The sequence below is a fragment of the Trachinotus anak genome, unplaced genomic scaffold (genome assembly GCF_046630095.1).
Source record: "Trachinotus anak isolate AG129_WGS33_773 ecotype Australia unplaced genomic scaffold, CSIRO_AGI_Tana_v1 ptg000032l, whole genome shotgun sequence".
NCBI classification, from domain to species: Eukaryota; Metazoa; Chordata; class Actinopteri; order Carangiformes; family Carangidae; genus Trachinotus; species Trachinotus anak.
Window position 1 is genome coordinate 22,813,640 of NW_027273883.1, and position 17,879 is coordinate 22,831,518.

Sequence of the window (17,879 nt, forward strand, 5' to 3'; positions counted from 1 at the left end):
CATGAATGTGTGTACTAAATTTCAAGGCAAGGCAAGTTTATCTATATGGCACATGTCATGCACAGGGGCAAAGTGATTTAAATACAAATAGATAAAGAACAGAGCTTAGAAAAAACCCCCCAAAAAACTAACATGAAAAATCACAGTGTGTTTCAGAGTCAGACTGTAGATATTAGCAGCAATTAAAAGCAGTGGTGAACACAAGTTCATAAGTCTCCAGCCTGTTTTTAAAAGTAGCCAGAGTTGGGCCACATCCAAGTTCTTCCAGAAGTTTGTTCCAGCTGTGCGTAGCACAATAAGTGAATGCAGCTTCATCCTGTGTTGTTTTAATAGGAACTGTAAACAGGCTGGTCCCTGATGACCAATGAGATCTTCATCATGTGGAAGCAAGTCAGAGATGTATTTAGGCCCTAAACCATGAAGTGATTTGTAGACAACGAACAATATTTTGAGGTCAGTTCTTTGTGACACTGGTAGCCAGTCCAGAGGTCTGAGAACTGGAGTAATGTGTTCAGTGTTCATGGGAATCCATCCAATAGTTGTTGAGACATTTTGCTTTTTTGCAAAATGTCTCAACAACTATTTGATGGATTCAAATATGAAGCTTATGGTGGCTCAACATCATTAGGATTTAACCTCTGGAGACCAAGGATGTAAAAAGTGTCAAGGCAATCCATCCATTAGTTGTTGAGATATTTCTGACCAAAGTGGGAGACCAACCAACCGACAGACTGATATTACTGTCCACACAGCTGCTGTTAACATGGTTTACAAGAGAACCAGAGGAGCCGGGGTCAGTCAGACCAAAAGATAGAGATAAGAATAGTTAGACCCATCCAAAATGTGGTCAACCCTAACAGAGCCAAACAGAGTGAAACACCAACATTTGCAGCAGTATGATGCGCCATCATTTGATTTGTAGCAAAGTATCAATAAACCACCTCAAAGGAACCCACCTAACTCAAAGGTTCTGATTATAAAGCAATACATACTGTGATTGTATCCAATTGTTCAATCCATGGAGAATTGCACACATCCCGTATTCAAAAACTGAGGCGTCAGGATTGTGATGTCATAATGAAACAGACATCTTCCTCTGAACCCACCATCCAGCCTTGCAGGACTTGGTTTCTCCGAGTATGTACCTGAAATCTGCTGTATCTATATCCAATCCCTATAAGGACGTTGGATTGCTTTTATGAAGTTTCTCATATCGATCATTTTGTTTTATGAATTACACTAAAAACCAGCTATTATTATGGCTGTGTGTGTATAGTAAACTTACTTACAGTTAAGTGATGATGTCCACCACCTGGAGTCAGAGCTGCCTGATGGCTTTGTCTCCGTAGGCAAAACATATTTCATATATGCATCCACCTCCCTGATGTGTCTGATGGTCATGGATTCTGCAGCCACTCTGCCCTGGCTGGCCTCAGAGCACACTGGCACTCTAGCAGCTGAAGAGAGTGAGCTGGAGGGAGTGCCAGCAGGTTCTGCTACTCCTGCATTGGACCTGGTTGCTGCAACACAGTCATTCCAAAGAGGAGATGTAAAGGTCCAAGGTCAGGTCTCATACTAGGAACCAAGTGGACCTCTGAGGACATCTTGTTACGGCCCACCCAAGTTTACCTGCCGGACCTGGACACAGATGTGACACAGTTTTAGTTAAAACATGTAGGATGTGGGTCTGTGGACAGATATGTCAAAAGGAACACTAAAAATAAACTGTTGATAACAAAAGAAGGCATAAGATGATGTCCCTTCCAATGAAAAAAAAGTTTGTGTATGCTTTAAAAAAAACTTTCCCTTAGAAGATCAAGGGAATTTGATCCTGTATGATAGAATCAAAGACGGGGTAAATATTCTCACTTGGACAGAGATAATAAACATGCATGGACTCAATCATTGTTTGGATCATTTATCTTTTAAGAATGGAAAGTTTTTAAAACAAAAGCTGTGGCTTTTTCTCGATAGATAACTGTTTGTTATTATTAAAACTGAAACGAAGCTCCGTATCTTTAAATCATTTCACTGCACATCAAACCTCCTGGTCCACATGTGTTTGAATCTGTCCGTGCGGACCTGCTCCCATGATGCTTTTCCATGTTCCCCGTCACTCAGCAGATGGCGACACGGCCCAGATGTGTAGGTGTAAACATGCTGTTAATTAGGCCAGAACTTGCTCTGATCTCCTTTCAAAGGCACTGACTTGCTACAGACACACCCTCTCACTCTCCACGGCCCCCAACACTCAGCCACTGACCAGCCCTACACCCTAGGCAAATATTTGGGGAAATAGCAATGAACCCTGTGTTACAGACAGACAGACACACACATACACACACATGCACACGTGTTTGCATTACTACTGATCATTCTTTCATCCAAAACTGTAATGTTATTCCAACTAGAACCCCATAATTCATTAGGATCTCTTAAATTGTAGTTGGCCAGGTCCTCAGTTATACCCAAAAGGCAAATTATAAGAAAGTGTGTGGAGCAAATTAGAAGTGCAAAAAAAAATATGAATCGATATATGACTCAGAGAATCTGACAACCAGATTTTCGTGTGTAATATTAAACCTTTTTGACCTCAGACACACAGTGGTAGGGCTCTAGAGAATGGAAATGCTGGTTTGTTTGACATTCAGTTGGTTTATCGATTCTTCTGTTAGTGTTTGTGTTAGTCCATAAGCCAAACACTTTGTATAGAGTGAAAAAAACCAAACAAATTGGTTAGTTTTCCATGAAAAAAAGTACAGACAATAACTTTGGTGACTGACTTTTTCAGCACAAATAAGCACTGTTGATGTTAATAAACTCAAAACACAGCTGAGCCTGAAGTGCAGCGGATGAAGAACATATGATTTTATCAACTACAGAAATGCAGACTCAGACTTTTTTCTCCATTTTTGTGCCATTTAGATCAAGTAAGCAATGTCGTCCGTCAACAGCTGACTGTACCTCAAAACCTAGTGACCAGATTCTGCTGCTCTACTCATCTTGGCATTCAGATACGTCACCATACTAATGTTAGTATTGTAGCACCATGCTACCATGTTAAAACTTGCAAGCTAAACCTCAGCATTTTAAGATAGTATGCTGAACTTAACATGCTAACATTGTTTAGCACATCGTGTTTCCCCTACTCTGGCACCACACCCAGATTTGAATCCAATTTATTTTATTTATTCATTTCCATTTCCTATGCAAAGGACAACATTAACAAAGTTTTCCCTTAATCTGTCCAACAGTGTTTCAGTGTAATGCATTACATCTGGATACATATTGTGTACAGGCTATAACTCATGTGCTTCTTAGACACTTTTGGCCCAATCCACATCACAAACTATGATAACTGTTGTCTCATCATTAGTCAACACAATACAGCAGGACCAAACTATTTTGCATCTGCCGTAACACCTTATATACATCTAAGCTCAGCTGTAGCCAGGTTTCAAATTACTGCTGCACTGTGAGCAACAAGACCCTGGTTCAATTCCCGGCCGACCGGCTGGATTCTTTGCTGCATTAATTCCCCTACTCTCTATTCCCACATCCCACGTTTCCTGTCTGTCTTCACTATCCTTTCCAAGAGAGACATCAAAACGCCCCCCGTGACATTCTTCTGCGAAGCTAGCCACAATATCACTGAAGTAGAAGGTCCTATAGGGTTTGGGGAGTCTGTGATTTTTATTTTACTGGCCAAGCGCTCCTTGGTATGAAAAAGTTTGAGACACACAGTTGTAGGGATTCAGTTTGACATCAAAATAGAGTTTATTATTTCATGTTAATAGTCTCTGTGGCTGTGGTGATTTAGTTAACATTTTACCTTTTTGTTATTAGCTGTTATTAGGCAACCCTTTTGTTTTCACTCAGTAATTCAGGAGTTTTTTCTCTGGTTGGATAATTGAACAACATTAAAAAATGTGTGCTGAAGGCTAAGTAATTGTATTAGCAGTAGTGGAAAGTAATTAAATACATTTAGTGTAGGTTATGTACCTAAGTACAATTTTGAGGCACTTGTACTTTACATGAGTAGCCTATTTCTATACTTCCACTCCACTACATTTCAGAGGGAAATATCGTACTTTCTACTCCACAACATTAATTTAACACCTTTAGTTAAACAACCAATATACTGTAGGGACTGTAACACTTGAGTTCACTGCGCTTACACTGTACTGATCGTCCCTTGATTGTCATTGTATAATTCGCACTGTGGCTGTAGCAAAAGCACAGTCCAACAACTTGCTCCAAATGAGGACAGAAGTGGAACATTCTGTACATACAAGCATGTCCGTATGACCAGCTCTTAGTGGGGAATTGTTCATTTATTTATTCAGTGAAGCCTCAGGGTGTTTCTGTCAGGGCTGAGTGGTAAAGGGAGAAATTACTATTCATAAGTGATGACATTCATAACAATGCTAAGAGCCCAACAATGTGACCTAGACTTGGGAGTCTACAATCCCGAAAAAAAAGGAACTCATCCTCCCCAGAGCTTCTGCCGCCTCGTTTATTGCATGTCTGTCTGGCCTCCACAGGTGTCCTGGGGATAAATGTACAATGCCAATGACAAGTTTACAGTCTGTAGCCCACATACCTGTCTGCACACCAGAGTACTGTCAATGCCCAGAGCTACCCTCGTGTCTGAGTCACACTGTACAACTCTGGGTGCTTTCCCATCCGGTAACTGGCTTTTCCGCTCGGTCATGGTCCCTGTGTTTCCCTCCCAACTGATTATCATCATATCTCCTGTGGCGTGATCCTCGCTCCCTGCCATGCCATTGGTCCATCAAAACTGGGTCTAACATCCAGCAGCAGGAAATTAGATACAAGTAAAATACACACTTAAAGGGATACAATAAAATCAGTCACAGCACAGCAAATTAAAATCATTGCAAAATCATGCAATATAAAAAATACTCAATCACTGCAAATATATAAAAATACAAATACAGAGGTACATATAAATATATGAAGAGAACTATTAATTCTATGCAGCATTTCCTTAAACAAAGACGTACAGCTTATGCTCCCTGGAGAAGGTTCCCAGTTGAACATATTAGTATTAATACTGCTTGATTGAGAACAGCTTGTTTGAGATGAAAGGTGAGAAATTGTTTGGACCAGGCAAAACTGAGCTTTAGGTGTTGAAAGAATGAAAAATAAAACCAGATGAGATGGGTCATTGCCAATTCAAGACACCTCATTCATATTACATCATTTATTTTTTCTGTGCTCTTACTAATAGGTCAAAATAAATGAATGCTATTGTCTCATAAACAAATTAACCCCATACTTATTTTTGTATGTGTGGTTTACTCAAGCATTCACTCGTAAGCATTCACTTAATGTGGTTATTATGTTCCTTACAACGCCATATGTGCACTGCTGTTACTGTTTTCCCCAAACTTAAACCAGAACCAAGCCTCACCGCCACATTAAATGTCAGACACTGGGTCTGTTGATGTCGTCATGATATTAGAGATTTAAAGTTATCAGGTTCCCAGCATTTGGAGAGAGCTGGTTATGTTGACAAATGTTGACTGGACTGAATGAGATCATGTGAATTACATTATGCTAAATCTATGTTAGGGTGAAATTTAGCGTGTGTTTCAAAATGTCTTCTTTAAAGTAATGATGTGTAACATTTTCACTCATACTGTATAAATATCTGTTTGGCTGTCCTCTGTCTTTGACATGACTAAGATGTATTTAGGTTGGAGAGGATGTTGAATCGAGTCCCTCATGTGCAGACTCTAATGTGTTTTTCATTATCCTGTGCATTATTTATGTATTACATCAATACAGGGCTGTGCAGAGACTTACAGAGGAGCAGATGCTTAAAGTTAAGAAAAGGGCACGTGGAACAAGATTTTAAAACACCATACACCAGCATAATTCACAGCGTAACCTTAAATTGTAGCAACCCACATTCAAACAGAATGTAACATTGAATCTAGCAACAAAAGGCATCATAAAGTATAGTAGCATTAATCTTAACAAGAATTGGACAGGCTTGAATGTTAGCAGCATAGCAACCAGAGAACTATTGTCTATAATTTAACTATTTACCAGAACCACTACTGTCAAACATCAAGTTATATTGCATAACTGATGCACAATTTGGAGTTGACCCTGTTGTGTAACGCTAATACTCAGGCATGTGACTAGCAAAGGGCAAAATAGCAGGAGAATTTACTGAGCACTGCGTGCCACACACACCCACGTGCACACACAGTGACATGTGACATTTCATACCTTTTCCAGAAATCTACTAGGGCCACAAGTTCACTCCATAACCATAGTGCTGATCCAGAATCTGTCCTTACTATTAGCAGGATTAATATTGAACCAATTTGGGCCAGACCTGGTGGAGGGATTGGACATGGGGCAGAGAAAAACCACTTAATTTTGGGGCCGATCTGGTTAAAGGCCCTTAACATTGTGAGATAGGACATTTTTTGACACTTTTGTCAATTTCTCATAAAGTAATGTTTGGATCTTGATGTAAAAAATCAGACATTTGTGGACTTGAGATCTATGACTGTATACAATTTGGAGATAATAATCAGACAGGTGTGTAGCACTGAGTGCCATTCTAGTTTCTAGTGTTATAATTACATAAAAGTAATCAATACTGAAATAATGTCTTTATGGTTACACCCAGTTTATTTGACTATTTGATTATCTGCTTTGCAAAAGGCAGAAAATGTATTCAGTGTTTAAATTGTACAGATATATACTGCTTAGTTAAAGTGAAACTACATAGTTACCTGTTAAAACACCAGTGGGTTGGTAAACGCCAGTATACAGTCACTGCCAGGTACGACTAACTAAATTTACTGCCAGCTTGTGTTAACACTACTTGAAAGTAAAATTGAGAAATGTCTAAAATGGTAGACAGAAATAGGGTGTTGACCAATATAGTTTTTTCAGGGCTAATTCTGATATCAGCTGTTAGTATTTGAGGAGTCCTGAGTAGAGATACTTGACTGACACACTGACATAAATACTGGACCTGTTTTTCTGGCAATGAAATGTGTATCATCCATATTTGGAGAGTATATGGAGATTCGCAGTTCACAACTTTTTATTGGTAAATATATGTTTCCCACATGTAGAGCCTAATAGTATGCTCCTGCAGTGCTGGAGGTTCCAGTTTCAGGACTGTATTTCTAGGACCCTAGAGAGCAAAAACTGCCATAAAGGGTTTTTCCACCCACATACACTTTTTTGTCTAAGTTTCAAAGGTTTATTCCACACAAGTCAGGCAATTTGTGAATTAGTATAATTATCAGATAAAATAAAGATGGAAACATATGCTATTGCCTTTGCAGTGACTAGAGCTCAACCAGATATTTAAAAAGGCTGGAGAGAGGTAAGACACAAGGATGAAAAAAATGTCTATGAGACAACATTACATCATTATGTTAATAGAAACCTTAATGCATGCAGTCACATTTCCTTCACAACATATTGACAGTTGCAAAGTAATTGTATATAAACATAATTAATGGGAGACACAGTTGTATAAACGAGTGAGTGCATTTTAATAATCAGTAGACTAACTGAGAAACAGCAGATGTCTACAATGGCACAGTATGGTTGTATTGTTTGACTCATTTGAGATGTGACTTAATGACTTTCAGCAGCTGAACTAAACCCTTTCACATATCCCACATACACAGTTTGTTCTAAACATTAATTTGCATATTCTAGAACACTTCTCTGTGACATCACTGACACGAGCTCATTCCGTGTTCCATACCTCACTCCTTGAGAACACACTGAGAGACACTTTACAACATACAACTGTAGGATCCACGTTCACTCATCGTGATAGTGAATTAGTTATAGTGTTAGTGAAGTTATCGGTTCGAAACTTCTCAAAGTTCAATATGGACAAAGAACCTGCAAAGAAGATAATGAATCGTCGTTGTCGGGCTCTCAGAGATCAAGGTATGAAAAAAGAAATCCAAACAGGAACCTTTTAGTCACTAATGTTAATGATCCAAGTGACTCTGATAGGTTAAATAAAAAAGACAACTTCATACAGTTAGTCACTACAATTGATGTGCCACTGTATTTCCTTCATGTACAGAGAGCAGTAGCAGCAGCACAAAACAAAGTGCAGCTTCTTCAATGGATGCCAAGACTCAGACACCTAAAAGGAAGGCCAGTCCTGAAAAGAAGACTCAAAGAAAAAGGAGAAGGGTGTCTGAGATTCCTGAACCCTGTAGCAGCACTACAGAAGACAGCATCGTGAAAAGACGCAAGAGGAAAGTTATGGACGATGGAGAGGGACCATCAAAGCAGACCAAGAAGAAGAAGAAGATGCGAGTACTCGAGCTTAAACAGTTCAACAAGGAGTCAGCGATTTCCTCAGAGGACACTGGTAGGTTGATCATGTGAAATCACAGTTGGGAGTCAGTTTACAGTTTACATGAGGTTCATATTTAGTGGATACATTAATACAGAAAGTACACATATTTCAATCAACAGGGTAATGACGATGTAAATACAATTCAGTTCACTCAAAATACGAAGAAAAACCACTTCTTTCAATCATTTTATTGTGCGACAACAGAAATTTTTATTCAGCAAGACTCAACAATGACTGCACATACACATTTCAAAACACATACAGACACATGTATATATTTTTGTCCACATTTTGAGATGTTTATCTGTGAGACTTGAATGAATGGAATTTCATTTGTGCTACTCACAATGTTGACAAATGAAAAAAAAAAACAACATCTTTTTTTCCAAAAGTATTTGTTTGTTGGAATAATCCTCCTAAGACACTAAAGACACACTTTTCTTTGGGACCATTTCTTTGGTAGAAAGAAGCATAACTTAGATTTATCCATAGAGGTTGCAGGTCAGAAAAAACATTTTAAAAGAATCACAGCCTTTTTGTCATGAGGTTGGAGGATTTATTGTCCACATTAGTCCCTCTCACTATCAACATACTGATGTTCCTCTGGGTTTTTTTTCTCATCTGCAGAGAGCTGCAGCAACCCCTTAGAAGGCTGCAGTACATTTATGGAAGATGTGCGCAAGATAAGTGTCAAGAGAAAGGCCACCGCTGAAGGAGAAGGACCGAGAAGGAAGAGGAAGAAGATTAAAGAGGGGAAAAAGGAGACAAAGAAGAGGGAGGAGTTATCACCAGTTGCCCAAAGAGGTAAGTAGGTAGTGATTAATGTAGAGTTTGACTTTGTGTTCAGGTGCGGTGTAAAATGAGGATTTACATCAGGTGTAACATAGGAGGGATTAATATTAGAGCTTTAATAATTGATGTTCCTCACAAGTGTATGAAAATAAAATGTGTGTTTTTGTTCAGCCCAATTCGAAACCAAATACAAACAGCAGAATCAGCTCGGCGAAGGAGGGTGTGGGTCTGTGTTTGCTGGCTACCGAAAAGCAGATAAATTACCAGTAAGTGTTAGAGGCACACACACACACACACACACACACAATATAGTCAGAAAGTATTAATCAAAGTCCTGTTTGTGTCTTGTAGGTAGCGATCAAACATGTACCAAAAGACAAAGTGTTTTGCACAGAAATGGTGAGTAAATGAAACCAACTGCTGTTGAAATGTGTTGTATTCATCAACACCCTCACTCACTGAACGTACTGTGGATGAATCGCAGTCGTCTGTGGAGCATCTCCCCCTCATCCTCTGTTGTTATGTTTCAGGACCAGAATGGGAAAGAGCTCTCTGTGGAGGTGGCCATCATGTTGAAGCTCTCTGCTGGAACAACTGGATCAGTGGGGAAGTCAGTGCCTGTGTCCCTGCTGGACTGGTACGACCTGGACCAGGAGCTGATCCTGGTGCTGGAGAGACCAGTCCCCTGCAAGGACCTATTCACGTACGTAGAAGACAACGGAGGCGCTCTACAGGAGAAGGAAGCCAAGGTAAGCTACTGGAGGATCCTTTGTATCTTGATCGTATGTGTAAAATGACAGTTGTTGTCAGATTTAAAGTCACAGCCATGAAAGAGCCTCATCCCTCATGTCTCTTTGTCTGTCTGTCTCTCAGATCATACTGAAGCAGCTGGTTCACGCAGCAACAGAACTTCACAATCAGCGCATCTTTCACCGAGACATCAAAGTTGAAAACATTCTTATTGAGACCGGCTCAAAAGTCCCACGTGTTCGCCTCATCGACTTTGGACTCAGCTGTTTCTTCAAGAAAAGATCAGTTTTCCGTGTTTTCTATGGTAAGATGTCTGGCTTCTACTCCTGCTCTTCAATAATTTACTGGTCTGTAATGTTTAATCAAAGCTTCACCTCCTACTCATCCTCATCCTCACTGTCTTATTATTGTGTGTGTATATTCTAGGTACCTCTGCTCACATTCCTCCGGAGTATTTCAGTCGTTGTACCTACAGGGCGGGACCCACCACGGTGTGGCAGCTGGGAGTTGTCCTGTTTGATATGCTCCACAGAAACGCAAGATTTGAGACCAACAGGTTCCTGAGAAACAAGCTGAAAATCAAGAATGCACTGTCCCCAAGTAAGAAAAAGATGTTCATGTGCAAACCTGTCAGCAGACACACACTCATTCTTTGTGGTTCACATTCTGATGGACGACTGGAGCCGTCATCTTCATCTTTTTTCATTTTTCTCTCCAGATTGCCAGGACTTTTTGAGAATGTGTTTGACCAAAGTCCCTTCGCGTCGCCCTTCTCTGGAGCAGCTCCAGCTTCACCCATGGCTCAGATAAACCGCACCCAAAATTCACCCAACAAATTCAGACCATACATACTATACCATAGGCAAATCTCACATAATTACTAATGCTCTTCTCTCTTTCACAGGAAGGACGATGCAGACGCTCTTAAATTGGATTCTAGGCTTTATTTAACTGGACTATATCAGCTCTCTTACATAAATATTGTAATATTTCTCCCACCTGCAGTTCCTGTAGCACCCCCAGCCGTCCGAGGAGAGGGGATCTCTCTTTGAATTGCCTCTCCCGAGGTTTCTTCCCATTTTCCTTCTGGCCTCCGGATTTTGCAAAGTTTTTCCTCGTCTTCTTAGAGAGCTTGGGCTGGGTCAGGAGCTGCTGCTGATATAGGCCTGTGGAACCCAATTAGCCATTATGTGAGGACATTACTCTGCTTATACCATGGCCACTTGGCTACAAAATGACATATACTGGATAATCAAGCTAAAATTATCCGTCACATACAACAAATATTTATCTTGCTTTCCAAATTTAAATGTCAAAAAGCAAATCAGATAGTTCCTGAGCCTCAAAATTCCTGTTGTTTGTGTAAACAAGACGGTTTGTGCTGTTCTTGCTAAGAAAATATTACTGCTGCATAAATTCAGAACAGCAGACATACACAGTACCAGTCAAAAGTTTGGACGCACTTTCCCATTGGGAAGGTGCGTCCAAACTTCTGACTTCTAACTGTACGTTATCAAAAGATAACCCACGCCTTCCAACTAATTCGAATTTCAAGTGGCCATGGTATAAGTAATAGTAAGCTGCCATGATATAAGTAATAGTATGTAATAATACATCTAATAAGCCATGTAACTAAATTTGAATTAAATTGAAACCAAATAAATTCATCTTTCCTTTAAACTGCAGAGTCATCACTGGTTTTTTTTTAATTATAAAATGCTTTAATCTACCTCCAGTCTTTTGGTGATAGACACATGTAAAGAAAGTATTGATGGTAATGATGTTGAAAAATAAAGATACTGAGATTATCGGTGGTTTTAATTAAAAGGAATTTGATTGTTTCATTGTTTTTCATTCAACATTTTGAGTTTGATTAAAAATAATTAATTAAGAAAATACATCTCACCTTAAAATAAGTATAATTATTAGAAATTGACAGATATGGTTTTTCAAGGCTGATCCATCCTGATACCGATTATTAGTAATCAAGGAGATCAAGAACCAAATATTTGGAACCAATATGCCAACACAGAAAGAAAGATGCTCGCTGTGGCGTACAGGTGTTCATGAAGGTAAGCTAAATAACAGAAACACCTCTGTGTATAATGTTATACAGCTCAGCAGCTCCACACACCACATCCTCCGAAAGGATCATACAGTTGTCTTATACAGTACTCTATCAGTTTTAACTTGATGTTTCTAATAAATTGCCAACTGAGTGTATCAGTTGTATGAACAGGCTGCAAAGTACCTGACTGGAATTAACTGGATGCTTTCGTAAAGCCTGGTAGTTACTTTAGCAGTTAGCGATGGCTTCTCTCTCCCTCTCTCCCTCTCTCTCTCTCCTGCTCGATGTGTCTTGGATCAACATATGAACTTGTTTATAAGCTCGTGGTGTTTTTTTAACTTCAGTGTAGAGGATTGTGATTGTTTTTTACAACTTAAGCGATGTCTGCTGTCTTACCTTCGCGCATGGCTCCGCTTGCTAACCAGAGCTGCTCAAGCCTGTGCCCGTCTGCGTTCACAGTAGTTTTCAGCATTGATAGGATGTTACTTGTGACATGTAACCAATCAGATGGTGCTGTGGGCGGGGCTTTTCTCCAGACCACACACTACAGACATGGACCAGCGGCTACATCAGAGCTAAAATAGCGCATTTTAAAATTACTTTATTTATGGGTTCAAAAAAAAACAAAAAAACAACAACAAACAATTCTGTTAATTGGAAAATGCTGAATATTACATTTGATACTCAGCCAGGCAGATAATTGGTCGATCTCTACCCATGACAAAAGAAAGTAATTAAGACTTATAGAAAGGTGCCTGTCAGAACCTGCTTATGCTTTTTTTCTCCCCTGGAGGCACAATTGCATCAAAACACGCACATAATACTGCTGCAGCTGGCAAGTGAGAGTGAAATAAAAAAATTTCTCTGTGGCATCTGAGGTCGCCCCTGAAGCTCTGCTGGGGCATGTGACGGATGACCTCAGGTGAAGGGTTACTATGTGATGTAGACTGACTAATGGCAGCCAGGTCGCTTTAATAAACCTGTACGTGCATGCATCAATTTAACACAGAAATCAGGTCTAAAGCCAGTTAACTTGCTCTTCATTGGTTGTTGGTGTCTCCACTTCAACTTCCACTGGAAGTGATGCTGTGTAACATTTGCTTAGAAGAGTGCTCCCTAAACATTTTCTGTCAGGCTTCTCTTTTCAGGTGAAAAAAACCCACATATTTTTCCTCTGCATGAGGTCGATCTTGTACTTTATGTACATGCAGTCTTTATTTCTAGCCTTGCTGTCTTTTGATGCCTCATTGTCTGCATCACTGAATTTCACCTTTATTCATCATCAGTTTGATCTGTAAGTCAGTAACTGTCCTTAGAGTTAGCTTAGAGTTTTTCTGCCATCATTATTCACAGTAATTAAGATCCCTGCTTTGTAAACTCATTGCTCACTTACTTCCTTCCTTTATTCTTTCTTTCTTTTTATAACTCTGACTTTCAATGTATTCATGTTTGTCTTGGTATCCACGTGGTTATCCACCACCTCACCAGGGTTACTCTCACTCAAGGCTGTTTCTCATCGCCACATACCCTGTTTGACACATGGCTAAATACAACTGAGCCACTCTGTATTTTTAACCGGGGTCTTTGTGTATCTGCTCTCACCTCTGTTGTTTGCTTTTCTTCAGACTTCTTCTAAGGTTGTATCTGATCTTACAGTACAGTTATTTTGATCAATGGAAATGACACCAAATGATCTGCAGGTTTCTTTTCAGTTGTGAAGTTTGAATGTTTGTTCTTCTTTTAAATGTGACATCTGCTCATCTTTAGTTCAGGATTTTTGACTTTTACTCTCACACACACACACACACATTCAAATACTGTCCATAGGCAGTGGACCGACCACACACACACACACACACACACACACACTTAAAATGAATGTGCAGTCTGATGGATAATTTGACTTCATGGTGACATCAGTACTTTCCCAGCAATAATCTAGATCCTCTTGACAGAACTCGATATCCCAAATACTTTATTCATTAAAGCAGGGAAGGAAAAATACGGCTTTCAAATAGTCTCCCAACTCCATTTGTACCACCAGCTGGAGGATAATGTGAAACTATTTTTTAAAATACTGTGTAATTTAGTTTTATAGCTTTTTTCCCCGACCTTCCCTTAGATTTGTGTGTCTTCCTCGCTGAAAACTCTCCCAAGTTTCCCTTAATTGATTCTCACCACATTCCAGTGAGCTGCACGCCAAGCAGCCAACCTGATTAAGGACACAGGTAAGATCCAGGAAATAATCCACCACTGTAGATTTGTGACAATTTGTAGCAGTGGTTTGGTTCTGTATCCAGATCCCTGCAGCTGGAGCAGCAGAGTAGTGCACAGGATCAGCTGAAGAAAAACTCACTCAGAAAAACCTATGATTCAACATAAAAGCTTGGCAAGATGATTAACCTGTGAGGTCACAAATTAAAGACAGAAACAGAGGAAAATTTGAGACCACAGATGCCAAATACGTGACTTACAGAATAAATTGTCTAAAGTCTCTTCTGGCCCCTTCGGGACCAAATTGCTGCATAATTGATTATTATCAAATCATCATTGTTGCATTCTTAAATTGGCAAGCACTTGTGTGAAATCAGCCTCCAGGCTCTCTCAAGTCGGCATTGTTTTTTTTTTTTTTTAAATTAAACCATTTTCCGAACACAGATCATTTACGTGAATAACAGGGGGCAAATATCCTGATTCACTGTGTATCATTCATTCCTATTACTCACCAGACGACCTGTGAGACACTGCACCACCCTCCACCTTCTATTCCCACAGAAAGTGTTTCACCCTGAGATCAATTCAACAAAGATATGAAGAGAGTATTTCATGTGGCTGTTGTTTTACTGCATACTGGGCTGTAGATCCTGGTTGTGAATTCACAGACGTTCAGGGATGAACGCCAGCCATTACAGACACAGTGTTTTTGCCTGTGGACTCACCCCAGTTAAATTACTGTATGTTTCCTGTTATGAGACCTTGAGAAGCACCATGCTGTGCTAGTACTTGTATGCTCCCTGTCCTTAAGTGACCTCAGCAGTACGGAGCGATATGGCTTCAAAGGACATGGCATTGATGTAATTACACATCTGTTGGTATTTAATCCTACTTTCATCCTTAATTCCCATTTTTGCCATGTGAAATATTTACTCAGGTCAGTTATAATCACAGTGTTGCTGGTGTGGACACTGACCTACACAGAGCCTGCCACGCCACGTAACTCTGCCGTACTGTATTTACCTCCACAGATGGAGTAAAGAGACGTCTGTCGTCTTCAGCTTGTCTGTTTTTCACGATGCTTGGATGAGTAAAAACTGCACAGCGTTACATCGTGAGAGGTTTTGGTGTCATCTTCCCTCCTTTATACAGAAGTGCACCCTATCATTTCTTCCATTGCCAAGATCATATGAAACTGTATATAGTTCCCTTTTCCTGTTTTGCATTATGGTATATGCAACAACTATGTGCTATGTCGTCTGTATATTATACTTGTGCTATGAGGCATGCATGTCCAAAAAAGAAGAAAGCCCTCATTTTATCATAATAATCTGCCCTGAACTGACCTGCCCAAAGTAGCTTTTCCCACACACAGTGTTCAAAATGGACCCGGCCCTCCTGGTATGATCAAGTATGCAGGCAGCGGCCCAAGATAACGCTATAGTGAAACCTCAAGTGCCGTACCACCCTGTGTGTTCCTCATTTCATCCATGTTGTCCCATCTGAACCCGGCTGACAGCTGCGCCTTCACTTTCTCTGTGATTTCAACCTCAGAATTTCGACCATAAATTGGGTTCCCATGTGAAGGGGAAAAACATCCACCCCGTGCTGATGTAACCCCTAATTACAATTGATGTTTTTCCATGGATTCTGACCAAAATGTTGCACTGCAGACTTTACACATGGACAGTATGTGAAGGGCAATGACAATTTTCATTGCCACAAATGTATTCCAATCTTCTATTGAGATTTTCATGACAAATGCTGCCCAGTCGATGATGTGATTCTGATTGCTTATAATTGTCTCTGGTTTACCAGACTTGATGTTAATGTAAACAATTATACAGAAAATGTACACACACATGCTGATAAGAAGCTATATCCTTCTTATCAGCATGTGTGTGTACATTTTCTGTTTTGCATTATGGTATATGCAACAACTATGTGCTATGTCGTCTGTATATTATACTTGTGCTATGAGGCATGCAGGTCCAAACAAGAAGAAAGCCCTCATTAGAAGCTATATCCTTCTTATCAGCATGTGTGTGTACATTTTCTGTATAATTGTCTTCAATACTTTGGCTGTCCAAAAAAAATGAAGAGGTCGTCAATTTGTAGTTTATATTCCTGTAATTCAGTATTTATTATTTTGTTACATTTTAATCTTGATGCATTTTTTTGAAGCTATAAGCAAATTTGTGGTCAATGTATCAAATGTCTGTGTCTGTGTAATATGAGAGGGGTCGTATGTGGTAAAGTTCCCCTCAGCTGTTTTAGGGTCTTTCTGCAGATTGTTTTGGTGTCATGGCCCACGGCTTTGTTTTGGTTTACTCTCTCAACTCTTTCACTCTCATCAACCTCAGCTGTTTTCATAAAAAACTCTGATCAGTCTGCCTGAAAGTAAACATAAAAAGTTAGGGACTAACATGTGAACACAGTGTAGCATTTAACATCTAAAAAGTAAACTTTTTTCCCTCAGGAGTTGGTAGAGACTAGACCAAAGCTAAAACTTACATTCACCATCAAATTAATGATATTGCCTGCTGTATAGGCAGCTGTTCTCTAACCTTCACCTTAACAACTTAATAGATAATAACGTTTCAGTATTGTGTTTACAGCTTTTTCAGCTGCCACCATGTTGACATAAACATTATCGGTATGTTTTTGTGATTAATAAAAAAAAAAAAAAAGTGTTTAGCCATTCCTCACTGAAGTGACCTTTGGTTTGTGTGAAGATTTATGTACTGCCAAAGTTGCCAAAACTCCCACTGTTACTTATGGCAACTTTTCTGTTATGATACAATAATAATGACGTACTGTATAAAATTCAAGGGGGTGTTTGTGGAGTTTCAAATAAACAAAAGTTATATTTATATATGTTTGCTATTCACCAAAATGCATTATGTGTATCCTTGAGTCCTAACAGACATGTTGATTGTATGTCCGTCCTTATGAAACATTTGCAAAACCATTTTTAAAAAGTATTTTCAATCCTGCATTGTTTACATCCATGTGCTGATAGCATGCAGTCTTCTTCTTCTCTGCCTTTAGTGGCACATTGCAGAGATACTTGGAGCCTCCTCATGATGTCATTTGATTTGTGGAATAGTGTGAAATCATTAGCAAGAGTGTGTTTGTGCATCACCCTTATGTACACACATCCTGATGCAAGTGCATGAGATAAACAAACCCATACAGGAACCCAGACAAAACTCCACAGAGAACATTTAAATCATTTTACAAAATAATGTCTGAGAGCATTTTTGCCTCCAAGACAGACAGTCTTCTTTGCTAACATGACTCCCACATTCTTAGTCTCAATTTTTGCCAAATCCCAACACCACCCAGTGTCTAACCTATCCTAACCTAAATCGTTAGTTAGTTTGAGTTGGTACACAGACCTGGAGATCTCTCGCTCTCTCTCACTTTCTCAAATATAGAGAACACACTGGGACAATGGTTGAATCCCCACTGTTAAACCTTACTCTCTCATCCCTTTATTATGACTTTAATTACCATAAAATCCTACACGCTCTGGCTCTTACACGCACACATTCAGATAACTGATCTGTTCTTCTCATGCTCCCAGGGTTTCAAGAGGACCTCAGGCTTCTTTCTAGTGTATGATATGCAACTGGCTGTGATTCATGCCCATAAACAGACGTC

At 39.6% G+C, this 17,879-nt stretch overlaps 1 protein-coding gene across 1 annotated transcript; it reads left to right on the top strand.

Annotated features, from left to right (window-relative positions):
- The first annotated feature begins 7,508 nt into the window (after positions 1 to 7,508).
- Positions 7,509 to 11,685, top strand: LOC139613707 (serine/threonine-protein kinase pim-1-like). Its single transcript, XM_071470530.1, has 9 exons — positions 7,509 to 7,965; positions 8,108 to 8,401; positions 9,017 to 9,193; positions 9,353 to 9,447; positions 9,533 to 9,580; positions 9,712 to 9,930; positions 10,055 to 10,235; positions 10,358 to 10,531; positions 10,650 to 11,685. The coding sequence occupies exons 1-9, from the start codon at positions 7,905 to 7,907 to the stop codon at positions 10,739 to 10,741; spliced, it is 1,341 nt and encodes a 446-aa protein (XP_071326631.1). The 5' UTR covers positions 7,509 to 7,904; the 3' UTR covers positions 10,742 to 11,685.
- The last annotated feature ends 6,194 nt before the right edge of the window (positions 11,686 to 17,879 follow it).